The sequence below is a fragment of the Anolis sagrei genome, chromosome X (assembly GCF_037176765.1).
Source record: "Anolis sagrei isolate rAnoSag1 chromosome X, rAnoSag1.mat, whole genome shotgun sequence".
Taxonomy (NCBI): domain Eukaryota; kingdom Metazoa; phylum Chordata; class Lepidosauria; order Squamata; family Dactyloidae; genus Anolis; species Anolis sagrei.
The window spans coordinates 30,723,181-30,749,626 of NC_090034.1; the positions used below are offsets into that span (position 1 = coordinate 30,723,181).

The 26,446-nt window shown below is 42.8% G+C and overlaps 1 protein-coding gene across 2 annotated transcripts; it reads right to left on the reverse strand.

Annotated features, from left to right (window-relative positions):
* Nucleotides 1–5,943: 5,943 nt before the first annotated feature.
* Nucleotides 5,944–26,377, reverse strand: ALDH2 (aldehyde dehydrogenase 2 family member). 2 transcript variants are annotated; one of them, XM_067473083.1, is made up of 13 exons: nt 26,249–26,377; nt 15,305–15,409; nt 12,954–13,094; nt 12,780–12,859; nt 12,362–12,473; nt 11,781–11,909; nt 11,347–11,460; nt 11,070–11,172; nt 10,089–10,273; nt 9,649–9,813; nt 9,247–9,404; nt 7,871–7,985; nt 5,944–6,388 (listed from the first exon to the last, which is right to left on the reverse strand). In XM_067473083.1, the coding sequence occupies exons 1-13, from the start codon at nt 26,360–26,362 to the stop codon at nt 6,356–6,358; spliced, it is 1,554 nt and encodes a 517-aa protein (XP_067329184.1). In that variant the 5' UTR covers nt 26,363–26,377; the 3' UTR covers nt 5,944–6,355. The 2 variants fall into 2 exon arrangements, with proteins under 2 accessions (XP_067329184.1, XP_060642046.1); XM_060786063.2 differs by lacking the exon at nt 26,249–26,377 and adding an exon at nt 19,441–19,638.
* Nucleotides 26,378–26,446: the final 69 nt, after the last annotated feature.

Consider the following 26,446-nt stretch of genomic DNA (forward strand, 5'->3'; position numbering starts at 1 on the left):
GCATTGAAGCAAGGCAATTAAAGTGGATTCATTCTATATCAGGCATCCTCAAACTGTGGCCCTCCGGCTGTTTGGGCCTCCAACTCCCAGAAGTCCTAACGATCTTGTTCAGTTGTCAGGAATTCTGGGAGTTGAAGGCCCAAACAGCTGGAGGGCCACAGTTTGAGGATGCCTGTTCTATAGCATAGGTGCACCCCAAGGTTTTCTTTTCCATCGCTGGAAGCTTTGGTCTTCTAATACATTTCTTTTTAAAGAAGAAATTCTAAGCAGGCATCAACTAATGACATTACATTCACCAGCCAATACTTTTTTTGGTTTCAGGGTTTTGAAAATTGAGCTGTGAGTTAGATTCGATGGCACATCAGACCCAAATATGGTACATCAAATAAGCCTTTTTCTTCAGAAATGGATGTGAGGTGGAAGACAAAATGCAGGCCGCCTGCTTTGCCTCTGTGGATCTGTGTAGAAGTCCCTCTCGGTCTTTCATTGTGATACTTGCTTGAGGGAGAACAATCTCTTTCTTTTTACAACTTGCTCCCAGACTGTGCCAAGCTCTGCCGACTGCAGCAGACTTAGTTGGTATATTTGCCAAAACCTTTCCCTGTGTCCACCAAAGGCAGTCCGTAAAGAGCTGGAAGAGACCACATTATCCATCTAGTCCAACCCTCTGCCATGCAGGACAAGCACAATCAAAGTATCCCTGTCAGATGGCCATCCAGCCTCTGTTTAAAAGTTTCCAAGAAAGGAGCTTCCAGCAGACTCCGAGGCAGAGAGTTCCACTGCTGAATAGCTCTTACAGTTAGGAAGTTCTTCCTAATGTTCAGGTGGAATCTCCTGTAATTTGAATCCTCTGTATGCCAAAAAGACATACTGCTAATACTTATGTCCCTCATTTGAAGACTGGGGGAATATGTTGCAGAAGAAATACAATTACGGTTGAATCAGAGTTACAAATTCCCCCTTAAATGAAAATGTTCTGTCTCGTGTGTGGAAGCACAGAGGGGGAAAACCTGACAGAAATGTTTCTCTTGTCACCCTTCTCTGGAATCTTTAATCCTGCTAAGAATGCATACTTTTTTTGGAAAGAGTTTCCAAAACAAGAAAGATGTTTTGGGTCTATGTGCTTTTGAGGGACATGTTGCATGAAATGAGTGACTGCAAACCGGTATAGAGTGGCAAGCACCTGTTCAAGTATCCCAGGTTAGGTGTTACGCCTGTGGAGTAATGTCATTTTTTGCTCATTACCTATTCCAAACAAACCCTTTTTTTGTTAAAAAGCTCACATTTCTCCAAAAGCAGCGTTGGTTTGTGATGTATAACTTTTTAGCTTTGCCTGACTGGTTACTAAAGCAACCTAAAGCAGACCAAGATACCCCTGTTATACATTAATGATGCTATTTCAACTACATAACAACACAAAATTCTTGGTGTCTTGGTTTTCAGGCCTAGTCCCAGGGTTCTTTGGGGCCCTGATTCAGAAAATGACATCGGCTCTAGTTTCTTAGTTACCATGGTTTTCTAAGGACAAACATGAAGACTGCTAGATGACACATATTCTGTCCCTCAAAAACTAGAACTGATGGGGGGAAACTGGTGCAAGCAATTGTCACAGATAACAGGGCTAACATTGAAGGTACCAAAAGATGTGTTGGCCAGTGTTGTTAACAATAATTTATTGTGGTTATGCAGGATAAAAGCTGTATGGTTGAAGGCAAGACAAGCTGATTCCAAGCCAGCCACAGTGAGGACTGTCTCCAAACTTCAACACAGCCTAAGGTTTTGATGTGCCATCAAACTCTGGTGAGTTTTACCTAGCTAGGAAAGCTTTAAGCAAAGCCCTGGTGGCAAGTTCCAATCAATACACACACAGACACACACACACACACACATATACATAGTGTGACTTCATACTCTGCCTGTGGCATTCAGAGAAGCAGCTATGGGAAGTGGCATCCTGGACCAATCAACATGTTCTCCCAGCATCTTCCCAACTGTCAGAGCATTTAGATAGGCTACAACATGGCTTCTTAAACTAGGTCCCGGCCTCAAAGGGAGCCCCCCCACTTACCTCAATGTTGGGGTTATTTACAGTGGACTCGAAAGAAAATGCGTCGGCTGGATTCCACCAAAAGGAAAACCAGCCTGTTCAACAAGTCTTGTAGATGCGAATTTGTTCTTAGTAAATGTTAGATTGTGTACCTGTTTCATATAGCTATACCCCTGGGATCACATAAACATTTCTCAAGTGGAAAGGGGTTGAAATAGTTTACGAAGCCCTGGCTAGAACAAAGTTACAGGAGAACCCAAGGCAAAAAACAAGGTACCCTCCCCTTTCCTACACAGAAACAGGTCAGACATTAATTTTTCGATTGCTGAAGGCACTAGCAGACTAGTTTGGGGAGAATACAAAATCTTGTTGGTTGTAGGTTTTTTCAGGCTATATAGTCATGTTCTAGAGGCATTCTCTCCTGACGTTTCGCCTGCATCTATGGCAAGCATCCTCAGAGGTAGTGAGGTCTGTTGGAACTAGGAAAATGGGTTTATATATCTGTGGAATGACCAGGGTGGGACAAAGAACTCTTGTCTGTTGGAGCTAGGTGTGAATGTTTCAACTGACCAACTTGATTAGCATTTGATGGCCTGGCAGTGCCTGGGGCAATCTTTTGTTGACAGGTGATTAGATGTCCTCGATTGTTTCGTTTCTGTTGTTTTGCTGTTGTAATTTTAGAGTTTTTTTTAATACTGGTAGCCAGATTTTGTTCATTTTCATGGCTTCCTCCTTTCTGTTGAAATTGTCCACATGCTTGTGGATTTCAATGGCTTCTCTGTGTAGTCTGGCATGGTGGTTGTTGGAGTGGTCCAGCATTTATGTGTTCTCAAATAATATGCTGTGTCCAGGCTGGTTCATCAGGTGCTCTGCTATGGCTGACTTCTCTGGTTGAAGTAGTCTGCAGTGCCTTTCATGTTCCTTGATTCGTGTTTGGGCAATGCTGCGTTTGGTGGTCCCTATGGAGACTTGTCCACAGCTGCATGGTATACGGTAGACTCCTGCAGAAGTGAGAGGATCCCTCTTGTCCTTTGCTGAACGTAGCATTTGTTGGATTTTCTTGGTGGGTCTGTAGATAGTTTGTATGTTGTGTTTCCTCATCAGCTTCCCTATGCGGCCAGTGGTTCCCCTGATGTATGGCAAGGACACTTTTCCTCTGGGTGGATCTTCATCTTTACTCTCATGGCTTGTTCTCGGTCTTGCAGCTCTTCTGATGTCTGAGGTGGAGTATCCATTGGCCTGTAAAGCCCAGTTTAGGTGGTTCGGTTCATCTTGCAGGAGGTGGGGTTCGCAGATTCCTTTTGCATGGTCTGCCAAGGTTTTAATTGTGTTTCTTTTTTTGATTTGGGTGATGGTTGGAGTTTTTTTTGTAGATATCTGTGTGTGTGGGTTTTCTGTGAACGGTGTGACCTAATTGTTGATCTGGTTTACGGATGACTAGGACATCTAGTCATTTTATTTTTCCATGGTGAACTGGATGTTTGGGTGGATGCTGTTAAGATGGTCCAGGAACCTGTTTAGTTCTTCTTCTCCATGGCTCCAAATGGTGAAAGTGTCATCCACATATCTGAACCATATCGTGGGCTTTTTTGTTGTGTTTCCAGGGCTTGTTTTTCAAAGTGTTTCATGTAGAAATTAGCTATGACCGGGCTGAGAGGGCTCCCCATGGCTACTCCATCTTTCTGTTCGTAGAATTCATTGTCCCACTGAAAGTAGCTGGTGGTGAAGCAATAGTGAAACAGAGCTGTGATGTCTTCTGGGAACCTCTGGTTGATTAATGCAATGGTGTCTGCTACTGGGACCATGGTAAATAGAGACACCACATCGAAGCTGACCATCTTGTTCTCCAGTCATTTGCTGCCATTGACCCGTTTCCCTCCCAACCCCTTTTGCTTGAGGCTGCTGCTTCACCCTGCGTAATGGCACAGCCAGCCCTGAAAGTAAAGAAGTCCTTGGGTTAAGGATAACTTACAGCAATTATTGTAGCCCAGCTCCAGGACCAGCCAGTGCTTTACCATCCACAGCATCCCCACACTGGGAGGGATTTTTTGAAGGGGGAAGAGATTTAGTTTTAAATAGAATTTAATTGTATTTTTGCTGTATCTTAATTGTATTTTAACTTTGTATTCATGACATGAATATTTACTTTTTCTATTTTATGTTGTGTTTTAAAATTTTATTGGGTTGTGCCATGTTATTGTTAGCTGCCTTGAGTCCTTATTGAGTAGAAGAGGCAAAACAAATAAAGTTAATAGCCATAATAATAATTTTAATAGAAAATAAGATACCTGGAAGATGAAAGCATCCAGGTTCTTATTTTAAGAAGGAGCTGGGTTTTCAAGAGTTCAAGTAGCAACATAGGATAGGCCAAGAGAAATTAAACACTCAAGGAAGAGGCAGCTGAGTGCGCATCTGATGACGCTGGTTGTTCCGTATCCCATCTTTTAAAGAGGTGTAGGAAATATTACAACATTGTTGTTGTGTACCTTCAAGTTGTTTCTGACTTATGGCTACTCTAAGACAAACCTATCACAGGCTTTTTGCAACTCTTCAGAGAGGTGTTGTCGAAGGCTTTCATGGTAAAAATCACTGGGTTTTGAGTTTTCCAGGTTGTATGGCCATGTTCCAGAAGCATTCTCCCCTGACATTTCTCCCACATCTATGGCCGAAGATTTGAGCGAAACATCAGGAGAGAATGCTTCTGGAACATGGCCACACAACCCAGAAAACTCATAGCAACCCACTCTTCAGAAAGAGTTTGCCTTGACCTTACTCTGAGGTCAAGAGAGTGTGACTTCCCTGAAGTCCCCCAATGGGTTTCCATGGATGAATGAATGAATTTTATTATAACGGTCACAGACCAGGAATGTAAAACATTAAAACACTATGGAGGGTTTTAAAAAAATAAAAAGTGTTAACATTAAGATCAGAGATTTGAAACACGAAAAGCAGAAAGTCCACATACATGGCTTCATATACAACACTAATAAAATCTTGTGGGTATAGATCAGGCATGGGCAAACTTTCTAACTTGAGAGCTGCATGCTAGCACTCCCTGCTAGGAGGACTGGCTGCCTGGTGATGGATGGAAGGAAGGAAGGGACGAAGGAAAGAAAAGGAAGGAAGAACTAAAGGGAGGGAAGGAAGGATGAACGGAGGAAGAGAGGGAAGAAGGAAGGAAGGGTGGAAAGGAAGGAAGGAGTAAGGGAGAGGGAGGAAAGAGGGGAAGCAAGGAAGGACGAAAGGGTGGAAGGGAATTGAGGGAGAGAGAAAGAGGAAGATAGGGAGGGAAGGAAGGATGAAAGGGTGGAAGGGAAGGAGGGGGTGAGGGAGGAAGGAAGGATGAAAGGGTGGAAGGGAAGGAGAAAGAGGGAGAGGAGGAGGAAGGAAGGGAGGGTAGGAAGGTGAGAGAGAGGAGGGCCTGAGGAAAGTGCCCAAGAGGTTTGCCTATACCTGATATAGGTAATAAAATAAGTCAAAACACTATCCGCTAAAAGCATTCACAATTTGCCTCCGCATTTATATAGCTGCCGCACAAAACTTAGCCACTCGAAGTGATTGATGGATCCCTATCCTCAATAAGAAGTTTTAGATAGCATTCCTCATTTCTGCTAGGGATCTGCTGTGCAATAGGAGTGAAAAATCAGATTGAATATCCCTATAAAAGTGACATTGTAAAAGGATATACCTGGCAGCTTCCACTTTTGCCATACTGCAATGGCATACACACTGGCTAACTGGGAATTGGAACCCTGGTGATGTTTCCAAGTCGTGAAACAAGGAAGGAGGATTACCGAGTCAACACAAATGGTAGAGAATTGTGATAAACACATGCAAACATGTGAAATTGGTTTTATGTATTTGCTCCAAGGTTTTTAAAAAGGCCACAAAAGGTGTTGGCTTCACAGCATTTAATAGTCAAAATAAGTAGTACATTGGAAAGAGTTCTCATTTATATAAAGAGATAGTGTTTGGTTTTTGAGGTTACATAGAAAGAGAAAAATTGCCATACATTGGTATTGCTCAATCAGTCATCATTTTCTTCAGAGATTGAATAGATGCTGGAGAAGTTAATCAAATCTTCATTTATGGAATGTTATTATGCAGATGTGTCTTATATAGAAAACAAGCCAAGTAAAATGTAAGCAGGTAATTGCTTTTTTCTTGAATGTGGAATCTGTGATCCCCAGATTATTTGTAGAGGCCCACTTTTGCTTCAAAAAGGTGGTGCTTTATCGTGAATTGTGCTACCAAGCTTCAGAAACTTTATAAAAATGGTTTCAGAAAGCCAAAGGTGGTAGATGTTCCTTAAGAATTTTTCTGAGGGACTTTGATAGTTACCTAGAGAGAAGATAATTTGATTAGTTTTCACAGGCTTGGAGAACCTTCTTATTTTTCTCTTGCTACAAGGCCATCTGTCTCAGGCTAGTTTCCATATATTAAGAACATTAAGGGAAATTAGTTTTGCACACATTTACTAACATCTACCCAATAGAACCGATCCTCTTCTAAAGTCAGGGAGCAAAACCAAAACGCACAGTTCTCAGGATTAAAGCCAAATGCCTGAGCCTCTTGCCTAATAAAGGAGCATTATATAAGGCTTCTTATTGTGTTACTCATGCTGCAGGATAGTGGGGCAATAACTGTTTCTCATCTAGTTTGAGTTGCTGAAACTCCCTGCAGGCTAAAATAAATAACCAGACCAAAAAGGACCTCCTTGTTTCTGAACAATACACGATGTCCAGCATTTCTTCAAGCAGCCTTCTGACAATTTTGACTATGGTCCAAAGGACAGCAGTCATTTTGAGTTGATGTGATGCTCTTTTCTAAGATAATACTGAATTAAAAGTACCATATATACTTGAGTATAAGCCGAGGCACCTAATTTTACCACAAAAACTGGGAAAACATATTGACTCGAGTATAAGCCGAGGGTTGGAAATGCAGCAGCTACTGATAAATTTCAAAATAAAAATTGATAGCCATAAAATTACATTAATTGAACCATCAGTAGGTTAAATGTTTCTGAATATTTACATAAAACTGTAATTTAAGATAAGACTGTCCAACTCTGATTACCAGTGGTTCTCAACTTGTGGGTCCCTAGGTGTTTTGGCCTACAATTCTCAGAAAGCCCAGCCAGTTTACCAGCTGTTGGGATTTCTCGAAGTTGAAGGCCAAAACATCTGCGAACCCACAGGTTGAGAACCACTGGATTAAACAATTATTCTAACCTTCTTCAGTGTAAATGTGCTTACATATCCTTCCAATAATAATAGAGTAAAATAATAAATGTAATAATAACAATAATAGAGTAAAATAATGAATATAATAAAAATAATAGTAGAGTACAATAATGTAAATGTAGTAATAATAATAGAGTAAAATAATAAATGTAATTATAATAATAACAGAGTAATATAATAAATAACTTTGACTCGAGTATAAGCTGAGGAGGACTTTTTCAGCCTAAGAAAGGGCTGAAAAATTCAGCTTATACTCAAGTATATATGGCAACCTAAAGCATGAGCTCAGTATATAACTCCAGGGAGGAAGAGCATAATGAAAAAAAGCAGTGAGTGTTTTTTAAAAAAAATAAAGAAATGTCTCTCCTAGGTCTAAAATGGCTGAGGAGGCTCCTAAAAGCAATAAAAATAACTCTCATGAGGAACAAAATATTGATCACTGGGAGCTATAAAAATGCTGTAATAGAATATGCAAAACATGATGGGTGGTGGGACAAGGATACAAGCATCACACAAAGCAACAGAAATACAGAGTTAAAGATAGAGGAAGAAAGGAAGATGGATTAGAATTACTTACTGTTTTCACTTCCATGTATGGCGTGAGACCATACTCTCCCCCCTCACGTCCTTGACCAGATGCTTTATATCCACCAAATGGGGCCTGGGTGCCAAACACATTGTAGCAGTTTATCCTATAACAGACAGCGGGAGTTAGAAACACTCTGGTCTTTTCCTGTGTGCTTTCCCCTCCCCTCTATTTGCAAAGCACTCAGGAGATCACACTCTTGACTACCAATGCAACTCAGAAAACAAAACAAAAAAATCTCTACTCAGAAATCATGTGGCCTATGCAGTACTGGGATTTGTACTTCAAAAAGGAACTATTCCAAGGTATCCTGCTCTTGCATTGCAAATATTGTATTATTTATTTATTGCATTTATATAACCGCTTTTCTTGGGGTGGGGTGGGCTCAAAGCGTTTCATATCAAATACATGGCAAAAATTCAATGCCTCACAACAAAAACAGATCGCACATCTAAAATAACTATAACTATAAATCCTGTGGTTGTCATCCATCTGCTACATTATGGTTGTCACTCACCAAATGCTTGTTTGCATAACCAAGTTTTTAGTTGTTTTCTAAACACTAGGAGGGAGGAGACCGATCTAATCTCACTGGGGGGGAGGGAGTTCCACAGCCGAGGGGCCGCCACCGAGAAGGCCCTGTCTCTTGTCCCCACCAATTGCACCTGCGACAGTAGCAGGACCAAGAGCAGGACCTCCCCAGCTGTTCTTAATACTCTAACTGGCTCATAAAGGGAGATGCATTCAGATAACTAAGCTGGAACAGAAACGTTTAGGGATTTATAGGCTAAAGCCAGCAATCTGAATTGTGCTCAGTAGCAGACGGGCGGCCATTGGAGCTGACGTAACAGAAGGGTTGTGTGCTCCCTGTACACCACTCCAGTGAACAATCTGGCTGCTGCCCGTTGGAGCACTTGAAGCTTTCAGTCTTCAAAGGCAACCCCACATAGAGTGCGTTGCAATAGTCTATTCGGGATGTAACAAGAGTGTGGACAACCATGGCCAAGCCTGACTTCCCAAGGTATGGGCGCACAAGATGTATTGTAAAACCTGAAAACAAGCATGCATTTTCATGAGGATTTTTGATACGGAAAATCACACATTTATGTAGGGGCCTAACCTGGCACGAGCTATGTCAAGGTTTAAGAGAAAGGGAGGGCAGTGTCTTTGGTTTGAGTGGCCAGCACTGTCTTTCAGACTCTTCTGAAGAGATGCAACTTCACTTTGGGTCATCATTTCAGGCCAATGTTATTTTCCATTTTGGTCTGTTTTGGGGAGGCTTGGAGGACTGAGGAGTCTACCACTGAGCTCTGGCTTCCCTATAAGGATTTGATCCTCCCAACATTTTCCCACATTTAGCTTCCTACCAAACAGTTCCGGCACGTAATCCCTGGGAAATATAGTTTGCTTTGTCAATATCTTTTGTGAAGACTGCTGCCGCCAAGCCATATTTGGTGTCATTTGCTCTGTGGATGACTTCCTCAATGCTTTTAAACTTTAGGATCTGCATGACTGGGCCAAAGATCTGAAAGAGAGGGGCAAATATATGGAACAAACAAGTCTGCCATTTATTTTTGTTGCTTTAGTTGTATTTGCTGCAATAATAGCATCCAACGGCACGTTGCATTACAAATTGAACAGAACTGTGCATTTTTTGTGAAGAGGAATAACACTGCAATTCAAACAATTGTCTTACATAGTTCACAACATGGACCAACACAGGAAAGAAACTGAGAAAGGAAAGTACGGGTGGCAGTTGCATTCCTCACCTCCTCTCTGGCAATGGTCATGTCATCCTGCACTTCTCCAAAGATAGTTGGCTGAATAAAGTAGCCCTTGTCTGCAGCAGGATTGCCCCCACAGAGCAGTTTGGCACCTTCCTTTTTCCCAGTGTTGATGTAGCCAAGGATCTTGTTGTACTGATCCTCATCTACCTAAAGAACCAACAGAATGGACTCAAGGTGAATTTGAGCTGTCTTGAAAGAAGGCATCTGGCTTCTGTTGTGACATGGTGCATGTGCCCGTGTAGACACTGAGTTTGCAGTCAGAATTAACCACTGATACACTAAATTTAATTTAGGGTGATGTAGAAAAACGTGATAGCATTTCTTTAATCTCAAAGAATAGCTTACAGTTTTTTTACAACATCTGGTTTCAAAGGAGTTTGTCAGAAACTAGAGAAGAACCAACCAGAAATGTTTGCTCCCACCTGAGGTCCCTGTTCTGTCTTGAAGTCAAATGGGTTTCCAACCACTCTGGATTTGGCTCTTTCCACACTCCGCTCCACAAACTCGTGATATATATCTTCCTGGACATATGTCCGAGAGCCAGCACAACAGCACTGCCCTTGGTTGAAGAATAAGGCAGAATGAGCTTGCTCGACAGCCCAGTCCACTATTAGACAAAAGGAAACCAGCCACATTAGGTCACCTACAGAGCAGATTTCTTTACCAATGTGAATAAGTAAGAATTATCACTACAAATAGTCTCTGCAGATTTGTTTCCTATCTTTATTCCGGGGCTAGATGAACCATCATGTAGCAATATCTTTATCCAGATTGGGTAATAGCAGAACTTGTAATGTTTTCAGGATTACAATTCCTAGAATCATTACATTCTGAGAGCTGTCACGCAAGACAATAATCTTCCCAAACTCTGATTAACAGCCCTAAAGGGCCTGCATGCTGTGCTCCAAGGGTATCCCTCCCATGGCAGTGTATATTTTTTTTCTTTACACACAAAATCCCCTCCCCCCATGTACTGTCCAACTATGAGTAAACTTGGCTCAAGTGAAGCCCAAGGAAGAAGAGAAACCCAATAAAAGCTAAAGATAAAGTAGAGCCGGTGGACAAAATTCTGGCAGTGTCTGACCAGGCCAGGGATCAATGCCTATATCTCAACACTTCTATATTAAAAAGAGAGTAACGAAGATAGCAATAAGGGCCAGCTAAGGATCTTTCTAAGTCTACCACTGCGATCATGCATTCTCCATTCTGAGCATGTGCAGATACTCTTTCTTCCTATGAAACAATCAGAATAAGTTTTCATCCTGACCACCACACTAAAAATGTTCGTAAATTCAACTATTGGCCAAGAATGGAGAGGATTAGTAGGAGGATGAAGCCAACACATCCCCTCACTGGAGGGCCAGGCCCCTCTTCCCTCAATCTCCTTTCCTACCAAGACTTACTGTCAGCATCAGACATGATGATATTGGGGCTCTTTCCGCCAAGCTCAAGGGTCACTCGTTTCATATTACTCTCTGCTGCAGCCTTCTGGATCAGATGTCCAACCTACAAGTCAAGAGATAGATAACTTGGATTGAGGAACAACCAGTTCTTCGGGAACCAAACTGGAGCAGCAGAGATAAGGTGGTCCCAAAAAGAACAACCTCTGTTGCCATTCTCCTCTCTGAAGGTATGAAGAAAAGGAAGAAGAGAAAACCAGACCCATCCTGCTTCCCTCACCTCTGTGGAACCAGTGAATGCAACTTTGTCCACATCCATGTGGGACGAGATGGCAGCGCCTGCAGTTTTCCCATAGCCTGGAACAATGTTCACCACCCCTGGTGGAAAGCCGGCCTGCAATGAAAACATGACATTATTGAATTACTCAGTGAATTCACCTTTAAATAAAGATGGAGGGTTTCATTTCAGAAGCATGGAGAAAGGGGAGGCTGGTACAAAGGAAAAGGCAGAGGCAGAAAGAACTATCATTGGTTCTCATTGAATGTAGAGGGGAAAACTCAGACCACAGCTCTCTTCTGGACAGATGTGCGTGCACAGCCTTGGAAGGGAACTAACTGCACTGAGAATTCATTTGGAGCACACACTTGCTCTAAAAGAAGTAGCAGCAGAAAGCCAGAGTTTGAAAAATTGAAGGAGCCCCGGGGTTTCCTCACCTCCTTGATCAAACTGGCCACATATAAACCTGTTAGGGGGGTTTGCTCAGCCAATTTCATCACCACCACATTCCCTGTGGCCAGTGCTGGGCCAAGCTTCCAGGCCTGCATCAGCAGCGGGAAATTCCACTACAGTAAAAACAAGGAGGAGAGATACAAGATTAAGCAAAGATAATAGAACCAAGTATTTTCTGCTCCTTTGTCCGGGGCCAGATGTTGAGATACACACTCCATGGCACTTGTTTCTTAAAAAGAAGTATGTTTTAGACTGTAGCATGTTAGGGGTGCAACTACCGGGTGTACACACAAAGGAATTACCCTCCAGATTGGAATTCTACACCCCCTGAACAAAATGTTTGTTTGGGCATCAAATCTGTAGCATTTCAGAAGCTTAAAACTTCACCTGAACACTTACAAAAACAATTTTGGCATCCCAAAGAAAAGAGGCTAACGAAATGACTCAGTGATGCCTCCCCCCGGACCAATCTCTTTCCATGAAATGACAACATTCATTTCCGTCCATTACAACTGCAGCCCACAGAAAGGCAGGATGGGAGATCTACCAAAACCGTTTTACCCACCGGAATAATTTGTCCACAAATCCCCACAGGCTCATGTCTCGTATAGGTAAAGAAGTCTCCATCAAGGGGAATAGTTTTCCCATGGATCTTGTCTGCCCAACCGGCATAGTACCTGTCATGGAACAAATTTCACCATTAGATACATTTTGAGACATGCAAATGGTTTCTATTTTCATGTAGTCATTTGCTTAATTAAAAAAAAGTTACTATCATTTTCATCACGTAAAACCCATCCAAGGATAGATACAACTGTTTGAACAATTAGCAAGGGACACAAGATAAGACTCTGCAAATACATCTTACTTTAAATACACTTGCACAATCTTCATTGATAGCCACAGGGCTTGTGACGCATGGGCACCTCTTATGGTCTTTCCCTACATGGTAAAGGTTCAGCTTCTACAATCATGACCCTTACCGGAGGTGCTTAACAACCATGTCTAAATCCACCAGATAAGAAATGGAGTATGGCTTGCCATTGTCCAGTGTTTCCAGAGCCTGTAAAGAAACAGACGTTAGCAAATGCAAAGGTGAAAGACTCCTTAGAGATAACAAGTACCGAGCAGCCCCAGTGAGTATATGGTATACATACCGCCAAATAGGCCCGATCTCTCTCAATCAAGTCAGCCAAGCGGTTGATCAGCTTGCTCCGGTGAGAGGCATCCATCCGTCTCCAAGGAGATCCAAACTTGAATGCCTCCTTGGCTGCCTTCACAGCCTTGTCTATATCCGCCTAGACAGACACAGAGGTGGGATGGCATAAGCAGACACCAACCAGCACATCGGCAGCACCAACACCAGAAGGAACAAATCATGAGGTACCACTTAAGAGCTGAGAAAGCCATTGGCAGCCAGAGGAGGAAATGCTAGACTAGAAATACAAAGGGCCTATACCCTGGTATAAGCCACTTTCACGTAATCGGGGGTTATCTAGGTACCTAGGATAATACCTAGGTAGGTATACCTAGGTAGGCAACTCCCTACCTAGATGAGGGAGTTGCAGGATATATGTGACTACGGCTCACATTCTGCCACGATTAGTCCTTGTGACCAATTCAGAAGCAAGAGATTTTGTGAAATAGAAATAGCCAAAGCAATGTCAGTTTATTCCTCTGAGCACTACACAGTTCCAAAAGATTGTCTCCTTAGAAGACGAACTGCAAGTTCGTATCCCACATTCAGCCCAGCTAACATGGACTGGTTGCAGTTCAACAACTTCACTACTAAGGATGAACATAAACAGTGTGGAACATACTTTGTTTTTTGTTCATAGAAAAAAATCTTCTCCCCTCCCCCTCATCTTTGGCCCAGATAAGTGAAATGGAACATATTCAGACATTGCTGGGGAGAGGTCACAAAAGAAAGAATACACAATTAAAATGGAAAAAACAAACAGCTGCAGATTTATTATAGACCATGTTGCAAATGCCAGGGACAGTGAAAAAAGAGGGGAAAGGACCCTGCTATACACCACATCTGCTCATCCTTTGGTAGTGAACCTTCACCCCCTGGCCAGTCCTCATTGTGGAGCATTGCAGCATTTGTACATTTGTAGTTTTTGGACTGAGCACTGTCTCTTGTGCCTTCCCCATGGTGTGTATTTAGATGGACTGATGCTGTGCACTTTGGAACAAACTTATTGCCAACCTGAGACTATACTTTCTGTTTGCATTTTCTGTCACGCCTCTTGCTATCACTTCCAGGTGCAACAGTGATCCGTGAGTCACTTTTCTTTGGGTGCAGCCTGCATTGAGTACTTTGATTCCATGCCCCTTTTTGCTGCATCATGTCTGTTTACCAGCATAGTCACTCCTGCCTCAGGATCCCCTTTCAATGATAAGGCTATTACGAAATAAAACAAATGGCTCTCTCTGGCTGCCAGGTCAGACCCATACAAAGGCAGTTTTGGAAAACCAAGGTAGTGTTTGCTTTGAACTTGGCTGTGCCCCACATGGAGTCCAGCAAACACTTGCATTATAAACCTCTGGTGAAAGCAGGAAGAATGGGTGGAAATGTATATGTCAACTACAGTTATTTAATACACTTGTAAGATGCAAATTAACCAAAGTACTTTCAGCAGTCTGCAGTCAGTGAAAACTGCAAACTACAACTATAATGCAAGGAAGCTATGATTGATTACAGGAAAGTGAAGACAAAAACCTGCAAGTTATTTTGTACTGGCAAGTTTATTTGGGGCACAAGACTGGCATGTATGCCTATGTAAGGAAGATTAGTAAAAGCTGACAGAAGTTTCAGAAGTTACAGATTCATTCCTTGCCCACTCCAGAAGATTCCAGTGTTACAACAGACATGAATACACAGCCCAAAAGGTATAGAAGGGCAACAGCTTTTTCAGGATTGTCCAAAAAGGAAGCATGCTTTGAAGGGCTGCAGAACTCTCTCCCTGCCTAGATTGGAAGCACACCCAAAAAAGCATGGCAGAGAGATCGGAAGCAAAGATAGGAGTTCTGAAATATAACTCTACACGTCTAAGATGCTATGGAAGGACTGTCAATCAGTAACAAAGCCATTTTTGGAGACAAAAGGTTCTAGGTTCAGTCTGCAGAGGGACTGGCAAAGACTGGAGAGCCACTATCCTCAAGCAGCAGGACAATATTTAACTGCACTGATCAATGGTCTAGTTAGTAGAAGGAAGCTACACTCGGCCTCAATCAAGGCGTTAGCCTCAGCTAGAGGCTAGCGAGTTCGCTAGGTACCACAACTATTGCGAACCCATATCATGTGTGGGAATCATGGGGACGATGTTGGACTGCAAGTCTCAACAGCCCCAGCCAGCGGTCAGAAATACTGGGAGTCTGCAGTCTAACAACATTGTGTGGTGCACAGTGACAGCCATCTGAATTCTTTCATAGGCACATGGCACTTTGCCTCAAGTTTTCTAATACACAAACAGCTGGGGCTTGCATTCCCTCAAGAAGGTACCTTGTCTCCCTCTGCCACCTGGCAGATGATCTCTCCTGTGGATGGGTTGATGGTAGGGAAAGTTTTCTTGCTGGCTGCATCATGCCATTCATTGTTGATGAAAATCTGCAATGAGGAACACACTGGTAAGGATCCCGAACCTGGCCAAGGCAACATTCACCCCCCACCCCATCCCGTTGTGGGAAAGCTTGATTCCACAACCCCCACTATAATGAGTCCTCCTCCGCAAATCTGTCTCTTTCTTATCTCGCCTGAGTTTTAGTCTCTCTTTTAACCATTACATGTAGCCTGCCCATTGTCATTGTGATTGTGCCTATTGTAATTTTATATTGCTATGTTTTCACATGTTTTATGTAATTATGTTGTTGTTGTTTATTGTTTGCGTTTTCAGTTTTATTTTATTGTAATTTGTTTGGGCTTGGCCTCATGTAAGCCGCTCCGAGTCCCCAATGGGGAGATGGTGGCGGGGTATAAATAAAGTTTATTATTATTTTTTGGGAGCCATTTCAGAACAAACACCAGTGGCAAAGAGCTCCCTTCGGGAGTTAAGAGACGCAGTGTGGCTTACAGATTCAGTATACTTCTGCATTCCGGATGCTGGAAAGACAGGTGCGATCTGCTCTGACTCCTCAAAAGCACCCAGGAAAAGCAGGGTATAAATAAAATAATAACTGCCTCAGAGGCCCTTTGTTCTCTCCTTCCAGCAAAGTGGCAGGTGTGTGCATGCGGGCTTTGTAATCCAGGGCCAGGTTGGGCACGCCCCAGGTCTTACCTATTCCTTCAAAGGCCCAGTATCTGCTAATAGAACAGAAGAGAGCTATAATTTGTCTTGCGGTTAAGAAAGCCTGGGTTGCCTTTCCAAACCCACTGGAAAGCACTCCAAGCCAGGCAGGGAACTATGCAGAGGCTTAACCCAAAGCCAGGAGGGCTGAAACTGGCAAGTCCCAGTGGCCTTCTGCACATGCTCAGGGGCCTTACCAGTAGTAACTCTCTTCCCCTTGTGGGAGAGCATACAAAGGCTGCTTAGGTGCCACATCCTCGCCCCCACCCACTGGGAACAGTTGTATCTTCCATTCAAGTATTATTTGAATTGATTGATCGTGAAGAGTGTGTGGTTTAGTTTTTTATATTTTCTTTCTTATTTTACTCTACCTATCAGAGTTCCGCATTTTAAGTCTCTATTCTTCTTACAACTTGTGCATTTCCTCCTTGTTTCAAAACTATAACCCTGGAGCATATAGTCAGCTAAATATTCAAACCATTTTTTAAATTCACATTTTTCCTGCTTTTTCCAACCAGAGGCTCCTGTTTCTTGGGCCACTTAATTATATCCCTATTAAATAACTCTCTTTAGCAGCAAGAGTAGCGTGACGAGACGAAGGGCACTGAGCAACCAGCATCATAGCCTAAAGCACAAAAGGGCAACAAAATGTTGGAAGATGGCACACAGCTTGGCTCTGAGAACTAGACATATCACATTTTGTGTAGTAGAAAAAAAATGCAATGAAAAATACAGAGACCTGAAAAAATAGACCATATCTGCAGCTGGATTTGAATATGCATGCATTATTGATTATTGATATGCAGATGACACCACTCTGATGGCCGAAAGCAAGGAGGAGCTGAGGAGCCTTCTAATCAAGGTGAAAGAAGAAAGCGCAAAAGCTGGGTTGCAGCTAAACATCAAAAAAACCAAGATTATGGCAACAAGAACAATTGACAACTGGGAAATAGAGGGAGAAAATGTGGAGGCCGTGACAGACTTTATTTCTAGGTGCAAAGATTACTGCAGCTGCAGACTGTGGCCAGGAAATCAGAAGACGCTTACTTCTTGGGAGGAGAGCAATGTCCAATCTCGATAAAATAGTAAAGAGTAGAGACATCAGACTGGCAACAAAGATCCGCCTAGTCAAAGCCATGGTATTCCCTGTAGTAACCTACGGATGTGAGAGCTGGACCTTAGGGAAGGCTGAGCGAAGGAAGATAGATGCTTTTGAACTGTGGTGTTGGAGGAAAGTTCTGAGAGTGCCTTGGACTGCGAGAAGATCCAACCAGTCCATCCTCCAGGAAATAAAGCCCGGCTGCTCATTGGAGGGAAGGATACTAGAGACAAAGTTGAAGTACTTTGGCCACATCATGAGGAGACAGCAAAGCCTAGAGAAGACAATTATGCTGGGGAAAGTGGAAGGCAAAAGGAAGAGGGGCCGACCAAGGGCAAGATGGATGGATGGCATCCTTGAAGTGACTGGACGGACCTTGAAGGAGTTGGGGGTGGTGACGGCCGACAGGGAGCTCTTGCGTGGGCTGGTCCATGAGGTCACGAAGAGTCGGAGACGACTGAATGAATGAACAACAACAAATTGATCTATCAGCAAGCATACCTGCTGAAATTAGATCACCCCCCTCCTCCTATCTGTTAGAAAACAAGTTAAAACCTGGCTATGGAACCAAGCGTTAGGAGAGTAGTGCAGGGTTATATAATAATGATGATGACGATACTTGATTTTTCTCCCGCCCTATCTCCCCGAGCTGCGAAGTGAATGGAAATGTAATTGGAATGGTTTCTGGATTTTTATTTTTAATCTACGTATAATCTTTTAACAACTTATTTATGCATTTATATGTTCGTGTTTTATGATTTTCATGATTTAGCGCACAAGGTATATTGTATTTTGGGTTGCTGAGAGTTTTCCAGCCAGTCTGGCCATGTTCCAGAAGCATTCTCTTCTGATGTTTCGCCCACATCTACAGCAGGTATCCCCAGAGGTTGTGAGGTCTGCTGGAAACTAGACAAGTGGAGTTTATACTCCTGTGGAATGATGTCGAGGGTGGGAGAAAGAACTCTTGCCTGTTGGGGGCAAGTGGGAATGTTGCCATTGTTCACCTTGATTAGCGTTGAATAGCCTTGCAGCTTCAAAGCCTGGCTGCGGGAATCCTTTGTTGGGAGGTGTTAGCTGGCCCTGATTGTTTCCTGTCTGGAATTCCCTTGTTTTCTGAGAGTTGTTCTTCATTTACTTCATGTCCTGATTCTAGAGGTTTTTTTAATACTGGTAGCCAGATTTTGTTCATTTTTATGGTTTCCTCCTTTCTGTTGAAATTGTCCACATGCTTGTGGATTTCAATGGCTTCTCTGTGTAGTCTGACATGGTGGTTGTTAGAGTGGTCCAGCTTTTCAAGTAATATTCTCAAATAATATGCTGTGTCCAGGTTGGTTCATCAAGTGCTGTGCTATGGCTGACTTCACAACCTACAAACCTATCTACAGACCCAGTAAGAAAATCCAACAAATGCTAAGTTCAACAGAGGACAAGCGGGAGCCTCTCACCTCTGCAGGAGTCTATTGTATACCGTGCTGCTGTGGCAAAGTCTACCCCCAAATGCAGCAGCATTGCCCAGACACAAATCAAGGAACATGAAAGGCATTCCAGACTAATACAACCAGGAATTGTTTTGGGAGTTGTTTTCTCCAGGCAGGAAGCAACCAGACTTTGAAACTGCAAGGCTATTCAATGCTAATCAAAGTGGCCATTGGCAACATTCACACTTGCCTCCACTCTGGACATTATTCCACAGATATATAAACCTCATTTGCCTAGTTTCCAACAGATCTCACAACCTCTGAGGACGCCTGCCATAGATGGGGGCGAAATGTCAGGAGACAGTGCTCCTGGAACATGGCCATACAGCCTGGAAAACTCTTAGCAACCCAGAGATTCTGGCCATGAGAATCTTCAACAACACAATATATTGTCTTTTGTCTGTCTTATGTTAATGTGGCATCGAATAATTGCCAATTTGGAAGCCACTGAGTCCCCTTCGGGGTTGAGAGAGAGTGGGGTCAAAATACAGCAAATAAATAAATATACACTGCAGAAATAATGCCGTTTGACCCCTCCATGGCTCTATACGAGGGACTCCTGGGAGCTGTAGTTTGACAAAGTGGCGGGGGGGGGCTCTCCTCCAAGGCCTGCTCCCAGGCTCCCCCAGCATGGAGCCATGGCAGGTCATGAGGTGTCATGCTTTCTTCATTTGATCGTGAAGATGCACCCCCACCCTTTTTGCTCCTGTTGCAAATGCTGACTTCGTTACTGGTTGCAGAAGGGCAAGGCCCGAAACCTGGGCCCTCGCTCGGTTACCTTGTTGTAGACGACCTCTGGCTGGGGGTCGGGGGCCGGGACGGCAGCGGCGGCCGAGAGGGGCCTACGGGCCAGAAGGGCCAGGCGGAGGGAGCCCACCTGGGAGCAGCGCAGCATGGCCTGCCACATCCTGAGTCTCAGTCAAGTGGCGCCCCGAGACGCCCAGGCTTCTATTGGGCCCGGAGGAGGCGTGGCTCGGGCCTCGCCCCTCTTGCCCGCCCACCAATCGCGGAGAAGGTCCCGAGCGAGTGGGCGGGGCCACGTCAGGATCCAAACTTCTCCCGATGTTTGTGGTTGTGGGGAGCGGGCAGAGAGTCTGCCATCGGTGTCGGATGTGCAGTGTAGGATTCTTACAGAAGATTATTACAATGGCGGTACGTCAAAAGACTTCTGCTTCAGGTTTACAGGCAGTTCCCGAGTTACAAACTTTATTTATTTCTTTACTTATATCCCGCTTTATCTCTCCCTACGGAGACTGAAAGCGGCTCACAATCAAACACATGGCAACTTCAAATATACAAATAGACAATAATAAAACAGTATATTATGATATAATAATGATATATGAGAGTAGCTAATGCTTCCCTCAACCATGGCAGATTTCCATTCAGCCTAAAAATGGCGGTAGTAAAAACCCTTATTGAAGAAACCATTCTTAGATCAGAGAGTTCCAGAAAAACATTTATTCCTGTTTTATTGACTATTCTAAAGCCTTTGACTGTGTAGATCATAATAAATTGTGGCAAGTTCTTGGTGGTATGGGGATACCAAGTCACCTTGTCTCTCTCCTGAGGAATCTGTATTAGGACCAAGTAGTAACAGTCAGAACTGACCATGGAACAACAGACTGGTTCAAGATGGGGAAAGGCGTATGGCAGGGTTGTATACTCTCACCCAACCTATTCAACTTGTATGCAGAACACATCATGCGATATGTGGGGTTTGATGAATGCAAGGCTAGGGTTAAAATTGCTGGAAGATACATTAGCAACCTTAGATATGCAGATGACACCACTTTGATGGCCGAAAGCGAGGAGGAACCGAGGAACCTTCTAATCAAGGTGAAAGAAGAAAGCACAAAATCTGGGTTGCAGTTAAACATTTAAAAAAAAAAACAAGATTATGACAACAAGAATGATTGATAACTGGGAAATAGAGGGAGAAAACGTGGAGGCAGTGACAGACTTTGTATTTCTAGGTGCAAAGATTACTGCAGACGCAGACTGCAGCCAGGAAATCAGGAGACACTTAGTTCTTGGAAGGAAAGCAATGTCCAATCTCAATAAAATAGTGAAAAGTAGAGACATCACACTGGCAATGAAGATCCACATAGTTAAAGCAATGGTTTTCCCCGTAGTCACCTACGGATGTGAGAGCTGGACCATAGGGAAGGCTGAGCGAAGGAAGATAGATGCTTTTGAACTGTGGTGCTGGTGGAAAGTTCTGAGAGTGCCTTGGACAGCGAGAAGATCCAACCAGTCCATACTTCAGGAAATAAAGCCTGACTGCTCATTGGAGGGAAGGATAGTGGAGACAAAGTTGAAGTACTTCAGCCACGTCATGAGGAGACAGGAAAACGTAGAGAAGACAATGATGCTGGGGAAAATGGAAGGAAAAAGGAAGAGGGGCCGACCAAGGGCAAGATGGATGGATGGGATCCTTGAAGGGACTGGCTTGACCTTGAAGGAGCTGGGGGTGGCCAAGGCTGACAGGGAGCTCTGGCATGGGCTGCGGTCACAAAGAGTCGGAAGCAACTGAACGAATAAACAACAACAAAATCCTTAGATCCCTTGGAAATTAGTAATTACTGCCCAGTCCCTAACTTTCCTTTCCTGGACAAGGTTCTGGAATGGGTGGTGGCATCGCAGCTCCAGGGATTCCAGAAGGAAACGGATTATCTAGATCCATTTCAGTCTGGTTTTAGGCCTGGCTATGGGACTGAGGCAGCTTTGGTCGCCTTGGTGGATGATCTTATGTACAGCTCTTGGTAGGGGGAGTGTGTCCCTGTTGGTTCTCTTGGACCTCTCAGAAGCCTTTGATACCATTGATCATGTTATCCTTCTGAGTTGACTGGCTGGGGGGGAGGGGGGCTTCCTGGTCCTTCCAGGAAGTACCAGTAGCTCTGGTCCTTCCTGGAAGGATGGACCCAGATGGCATCATTTGGGAACACCTCGACCCCATGGCCATTGTCTTGTTGGGACCCACAAGGTTCAGTATTGTCCCCCATATGTTGTTTAACATCTACATGAAACCACTGGGAGAGATCATCCAGAGTTTTGGAGTTTGATGCAATCAGTATGCCAATGACACCTAACTCTACTACTCCTTTCCACCAAAAGCCAAGGAAGCAGCCCAGAACCTGAACTGGTGCATGCCAGCTGTTGTGGACTGGATGAGGACAAACAAATTGAAATGGAATCCAAACAAGACAGAGGTCCTCCTAGTTTGGGCAATAGAGTGGATGAAATTAAAAAATGAGAAACTCCTCTCTTTGGAAGGTTTTAATTTACGGACAGGATGGCATGCCTATGTTTGGTATGATCAAGAGAAGAAAGAAAAGGGTTTCGGTAATCACTTCATAAGATCTGTTTTATTAAGGACTTGGCTTAAATATTAAAAAAACATTTTTATTCAGAAATCCCGCTGTGGATTTCCCCTATGGAAGCGAACCAGAGGAGACTGTTGGGATGGTTGAAATGGCCGACATATAAAGACTTACTAATAAATAATACAGTAACTTTAAAATCTCACAAAAATATTTTAAAAGACTTTGCTAATATCTCTTGGTTGCATTACATGCAGATTAAGGACTACTATACACAAGATTGGTTTTAACAGTAAAGATTTATTTTGGGACAGAATTTTACAAATGCAGAGGAAGTTAATAACAAAAGTTTATGACAAACTATTGGAATGGTCAACGGAAACTGAAGTAATAAAAAAATTGTATGATTAGATGGGCTGAAAATTAACTGACCCATTCAGTTAAGAGAATGGGAGTCAATTTGGAATAAAAAAATAAAGTACACTTATGCGAGAGATCTCAGAGAAAACTGGCTGAAAATGTTCCATAGATGGTACATTACACCAAAAAAACTAGGTTTAATGTATAAAAATATGGATTAAAAATGTTGGAAATGCCAAGAGGCTGAAGGCAGTTTTTTTTTCCATATGTGGTGGTCTTGTAGGAAAGCCCAAGAATATTGGAAATTTATTCATGAAGAAACGCAAAAAATATTGAAAATCTCCTTCCCAAAAAACCCCCCAGAGTATTATTTACTCAATATTACTGATTCAGATATTACCCTGGACCTAGACAAAGACATCTTACTTGCTTATGTAACTACTGCTGCAAGAATAATATATGCTAAGAATTGGAAAACGGACAATATACTTGAGGAATGGTTAAATAAGATACAAGAAGTTAAAGATATGGACAAATTAACCTTTTTTAAAAAAACTTCGGGAAATCCTATAAGAGAGATGGATTGGTCATTTTTTCGAAAATTATTTAAAAGAAAAGAGGCAGGAAAGTAATAATTGATAATTGATATTAATATTTGACAAGTTTTTTAAAAATGAGAACTATGGTAACAATATAACGTAATAATAGTAAAATGCCTCTTCTCAATTTTGCAAAATAAAAAACTATTCCCTAAGAAGGAATAGATGTGGTAAAAATATTTGAACAAGAACACTAATACTTGACAAGCAGAGACACAGAATGAAAGTCAACATGTAATATTTTTTCCTTTTTTGATATTTTAAACTCCTACTTTTTCCTACTTTGCTATAACTTATTGTTCTCCCACTTTCCTTGTAACTTTTTTCTCCTCACTTTTGGTGTTGAGGTGATGGTTTTATATATTCCTATGTGTAAACTTAATAAAATTTATTTCACAAAAAAAAAAAAGACAGAGGTCCTCCTGGTTAGTTGTAAGGCAGATCGGGGTATAGGGTTGCAACTTGGGCTGGGTGGAAGGGGTCCCACTCCTCCTGAAGACACAGGTCTGCAGTCTGGTGTTAGCGGTGGTCAGGAGGGCCTTTGCACAACTAAAACTTGTGTATCAGCTGTGACCGTACCTTGGGAAGCCAAACTTGGCCATGGTGGTCCATACCTTAGTTACATCCTATTTAGACTACTGTAACGGGCTCTATGTGGGGCTTCTCTCGTTGCCATCACCATCACAAATATGGCTGGCGGCAATGATAGAGAGAGCCTTCTCGGTAGCCACCACAACCCTTTGGAACTCCCTCCCCATTGAGATTAAAACTGCCCCTTCCCTGTTCTCTTTCAAGAACCAGCTGAAGACTTACCTGTTCAAGCAAGCTTTTCATGAATGAATTCAATTGCTAATGACAGCAAGGTCGAGTTGCACTGAGCATAGCAAAGTATACTATGGAATTGATGAGTCTCCACAATAATTGTTAATTGGTTTTAAATATTGTTAATGCTTAATATTTATTTATATCTTATATCTGGACGTTATTACGCATTGTGTTATTTTTGTCTTGTATGTTGCATTAAATGTGCTTTGATTTGTATTGTATTATGTTGTGAGCCCCTTTGGTCCCATTAGGGAGAAAAGTGGGATCTAAATAAAGGTTTATTATTATATTATCAGTAGTAATTATATTTAATATATTAGTATTACTGTATTCCAATATTATTATAATATGTTATTATGTTGTATTATTATTAGAATTACATTGTATTACATTATTATTAGCAACATTATATGTATATACAATATTTTATGTTATTAGCATAGCATAGCGCTAGTATTATATATTACTAGATTGTATTATACTACTATACTGCAATATTATTTGTAATATTACATGTAATATATAATACACAATTATTATATTATTACATATTATTACATTGTACTATGTTATTATACCACAAAATATAATACAGTGTTCCTTTGCTCCTTTGCGGCTCACCACAAAACCTCTGTTTCATGGTTTTCCATGCGCGGCCCTCCTCCTCCTCGCCTTCCCTCCCTCCCTCTCTCTCTCACTTTGCCTTCTCTTTCCTCTCCCCTTTCCCCTCCCTTCCTCCCTCCCTCGGGTGCCCATGCCACCCTCCCCTGGCAAGAGGGACACTTTCACCTGCGCGGCCCTCCTCCTCCTCGCCTTTCCTCTCTCCCTCCTTGCCTTCCTTCTTCCTCTGCTTTTCCTCCTCTTCTCCCTCTTGCTGGGGTCGGCAGCTCCCAAGCGAGAGGGAGAAGTGGAGGGAAAGCAAAGTAGGAAAGAAGGCAATTCCTTTCTCCTCCCCTTTTCCTCCTCTTCTCCCTCTCATTGGGGTGGGGGGGGGGAGAAGTGGAGGGAAAGCAAATGAGGAAAGAAGGCAAGGGGGAGGGAGGGAAGGCGAGGAGGAGGGCTGCACAAGTGAAATTGTCCCTCTTGCCAGGGAAGGGTGGCATGGGCGCCCAAGGGAGGGAGGGAGGGGGAAGAGGAGAGGAAAGAGAAGGCGGAGTGAGAGGAGGGGAGGGAGCATCCCTATTTTGCGGTATTTCACTTATTGTGGGTGTTCCTGGAACATCCGCGATAAGTGAGGGAACACTGTAATACACTACCAGTATATTATACTATTAGTATTATATATATAGTAGCATTATTAAATTATTATGTTATTATTTCTATATATTATTCTATTGTATATATTGAGGGGCTCCCAAGTGATGTTGTAGGAGACTTACAAAAGATGTAACATCCGATTTACAAACTACTCCTAGCCAAGGACGAGGCTAAGACAACAAAAAGTGAGGGAAATCTCCCCCTCGGAAGGAAGGGAAAACGACTCCTGAAAGACAGGGCCTTTCCAGACAGTCCTTATAACCCAGGATCTGATCCCAGGTTTTCTGCTTTAAACTAGATTATATCCCAGATAATCTGGGAGAAATAGAAAACCTGGGATCAGATCCTGGGATATAGGGCCTGTCTGGAAGAGCCCTCATTATCACGGGGTAAAGGGGTCTCCACTGAAGGTTTCTCACAAATCCTTGTTTCCACAAGGAGCCACATTTTTCAAAATCCCATTCTCACAGGGGCAGAAAGTGAGATGAGATCTTCTCAACTGGGGCACAGGCGGCAAAGGAAACACCACAGGGGTATTCACCCTTTCCTGTGCTATCTCAAACTCTCTCTATAGCTATATATCTGGAGTAACACTTTAAAATGTGCCTGTTCTGGGTTACATACAAATTCAAGTTAAGAACAAACCTACTAAACTACTCCTGTTTGTAACTTGGGGACTTCCAAGTTATGAATCATCAATGCATTTCATGTTTCGACAGGGTCCCACTTCAAAAAGATCTCATGATGTTTAATGTATTGTCGAAGGCTTTCATGGCCGGAATCACTAGGTTCTTGTGGGTTTTTTCGGGCTATAGGGCCATGTTCTAGAGGCATTTCTCCTGACGTTTCGCCTGCATCTATGGCAAGCATCCTCAGAGGTAGTGAGGTCTGTTGGAATTATATAAACCCATTGTCCTAATTCCAACAGACCTCACTACCTCTGAGGATGCTTGCCATAGATGCAGGCGAAACGTCAGGAGAAATGCCTCTAGAACATGGCCCTATAGCCCGAAAAAAACCCACAAGAATCTCATGATGTTTGTTTGAGCAAAAAAAAAAAAACTATTTCGAAATCTGAAGTCCCACATTTCTGGCTCCCAATTGCAGCTCTTGTTTTTTGGAACACCTATTGTAGTTTTATTCTAACAATTATCAGTATGAATAGAATTCTTGAGTTGGGAGAGAGCCCCAGGCCCATCTGGTCTAACCCCATCCTACTCACAATGACGACACCATCAAAATGCTCCCAACAGATGGCCACCCAGTCTTGAAGGCACAGAGAGGGAGACTCCATTGGACTTCCAAGCAGCAGCTTTTCCCGCTGTCGAACAGACATTCTTCTGAATGTTTACATGGAATCTCTTTTCCTGCAGTTTGAATCCATTGCTTCATTATGTCCTAGTCTGGAAACACGAATCCC

Coding starts and splice junctions, on each gene's coding strand:
- ALDH2 (XM_060786063.2), bottom strand. CDS start 19,569: ATGTGGCAGGCCATGCTGCGCTGCTCCCAGGTGGGCTCCCTCCGCCTG. Junction 12,860..12,953: donor GAGATCGGGCCTATTTGGCG/GTATGTATACCA, acceptor GTTTCTTTACAG/GCTCTGGAAACACTGGACAA. Junction 11,910..12,361: donor TTTGTGGACAAATTATTCCG/GTGGGTAAAACG, acceptor TTTTTACTGTAG/TGGAATTTCCCGCTGCTGAT.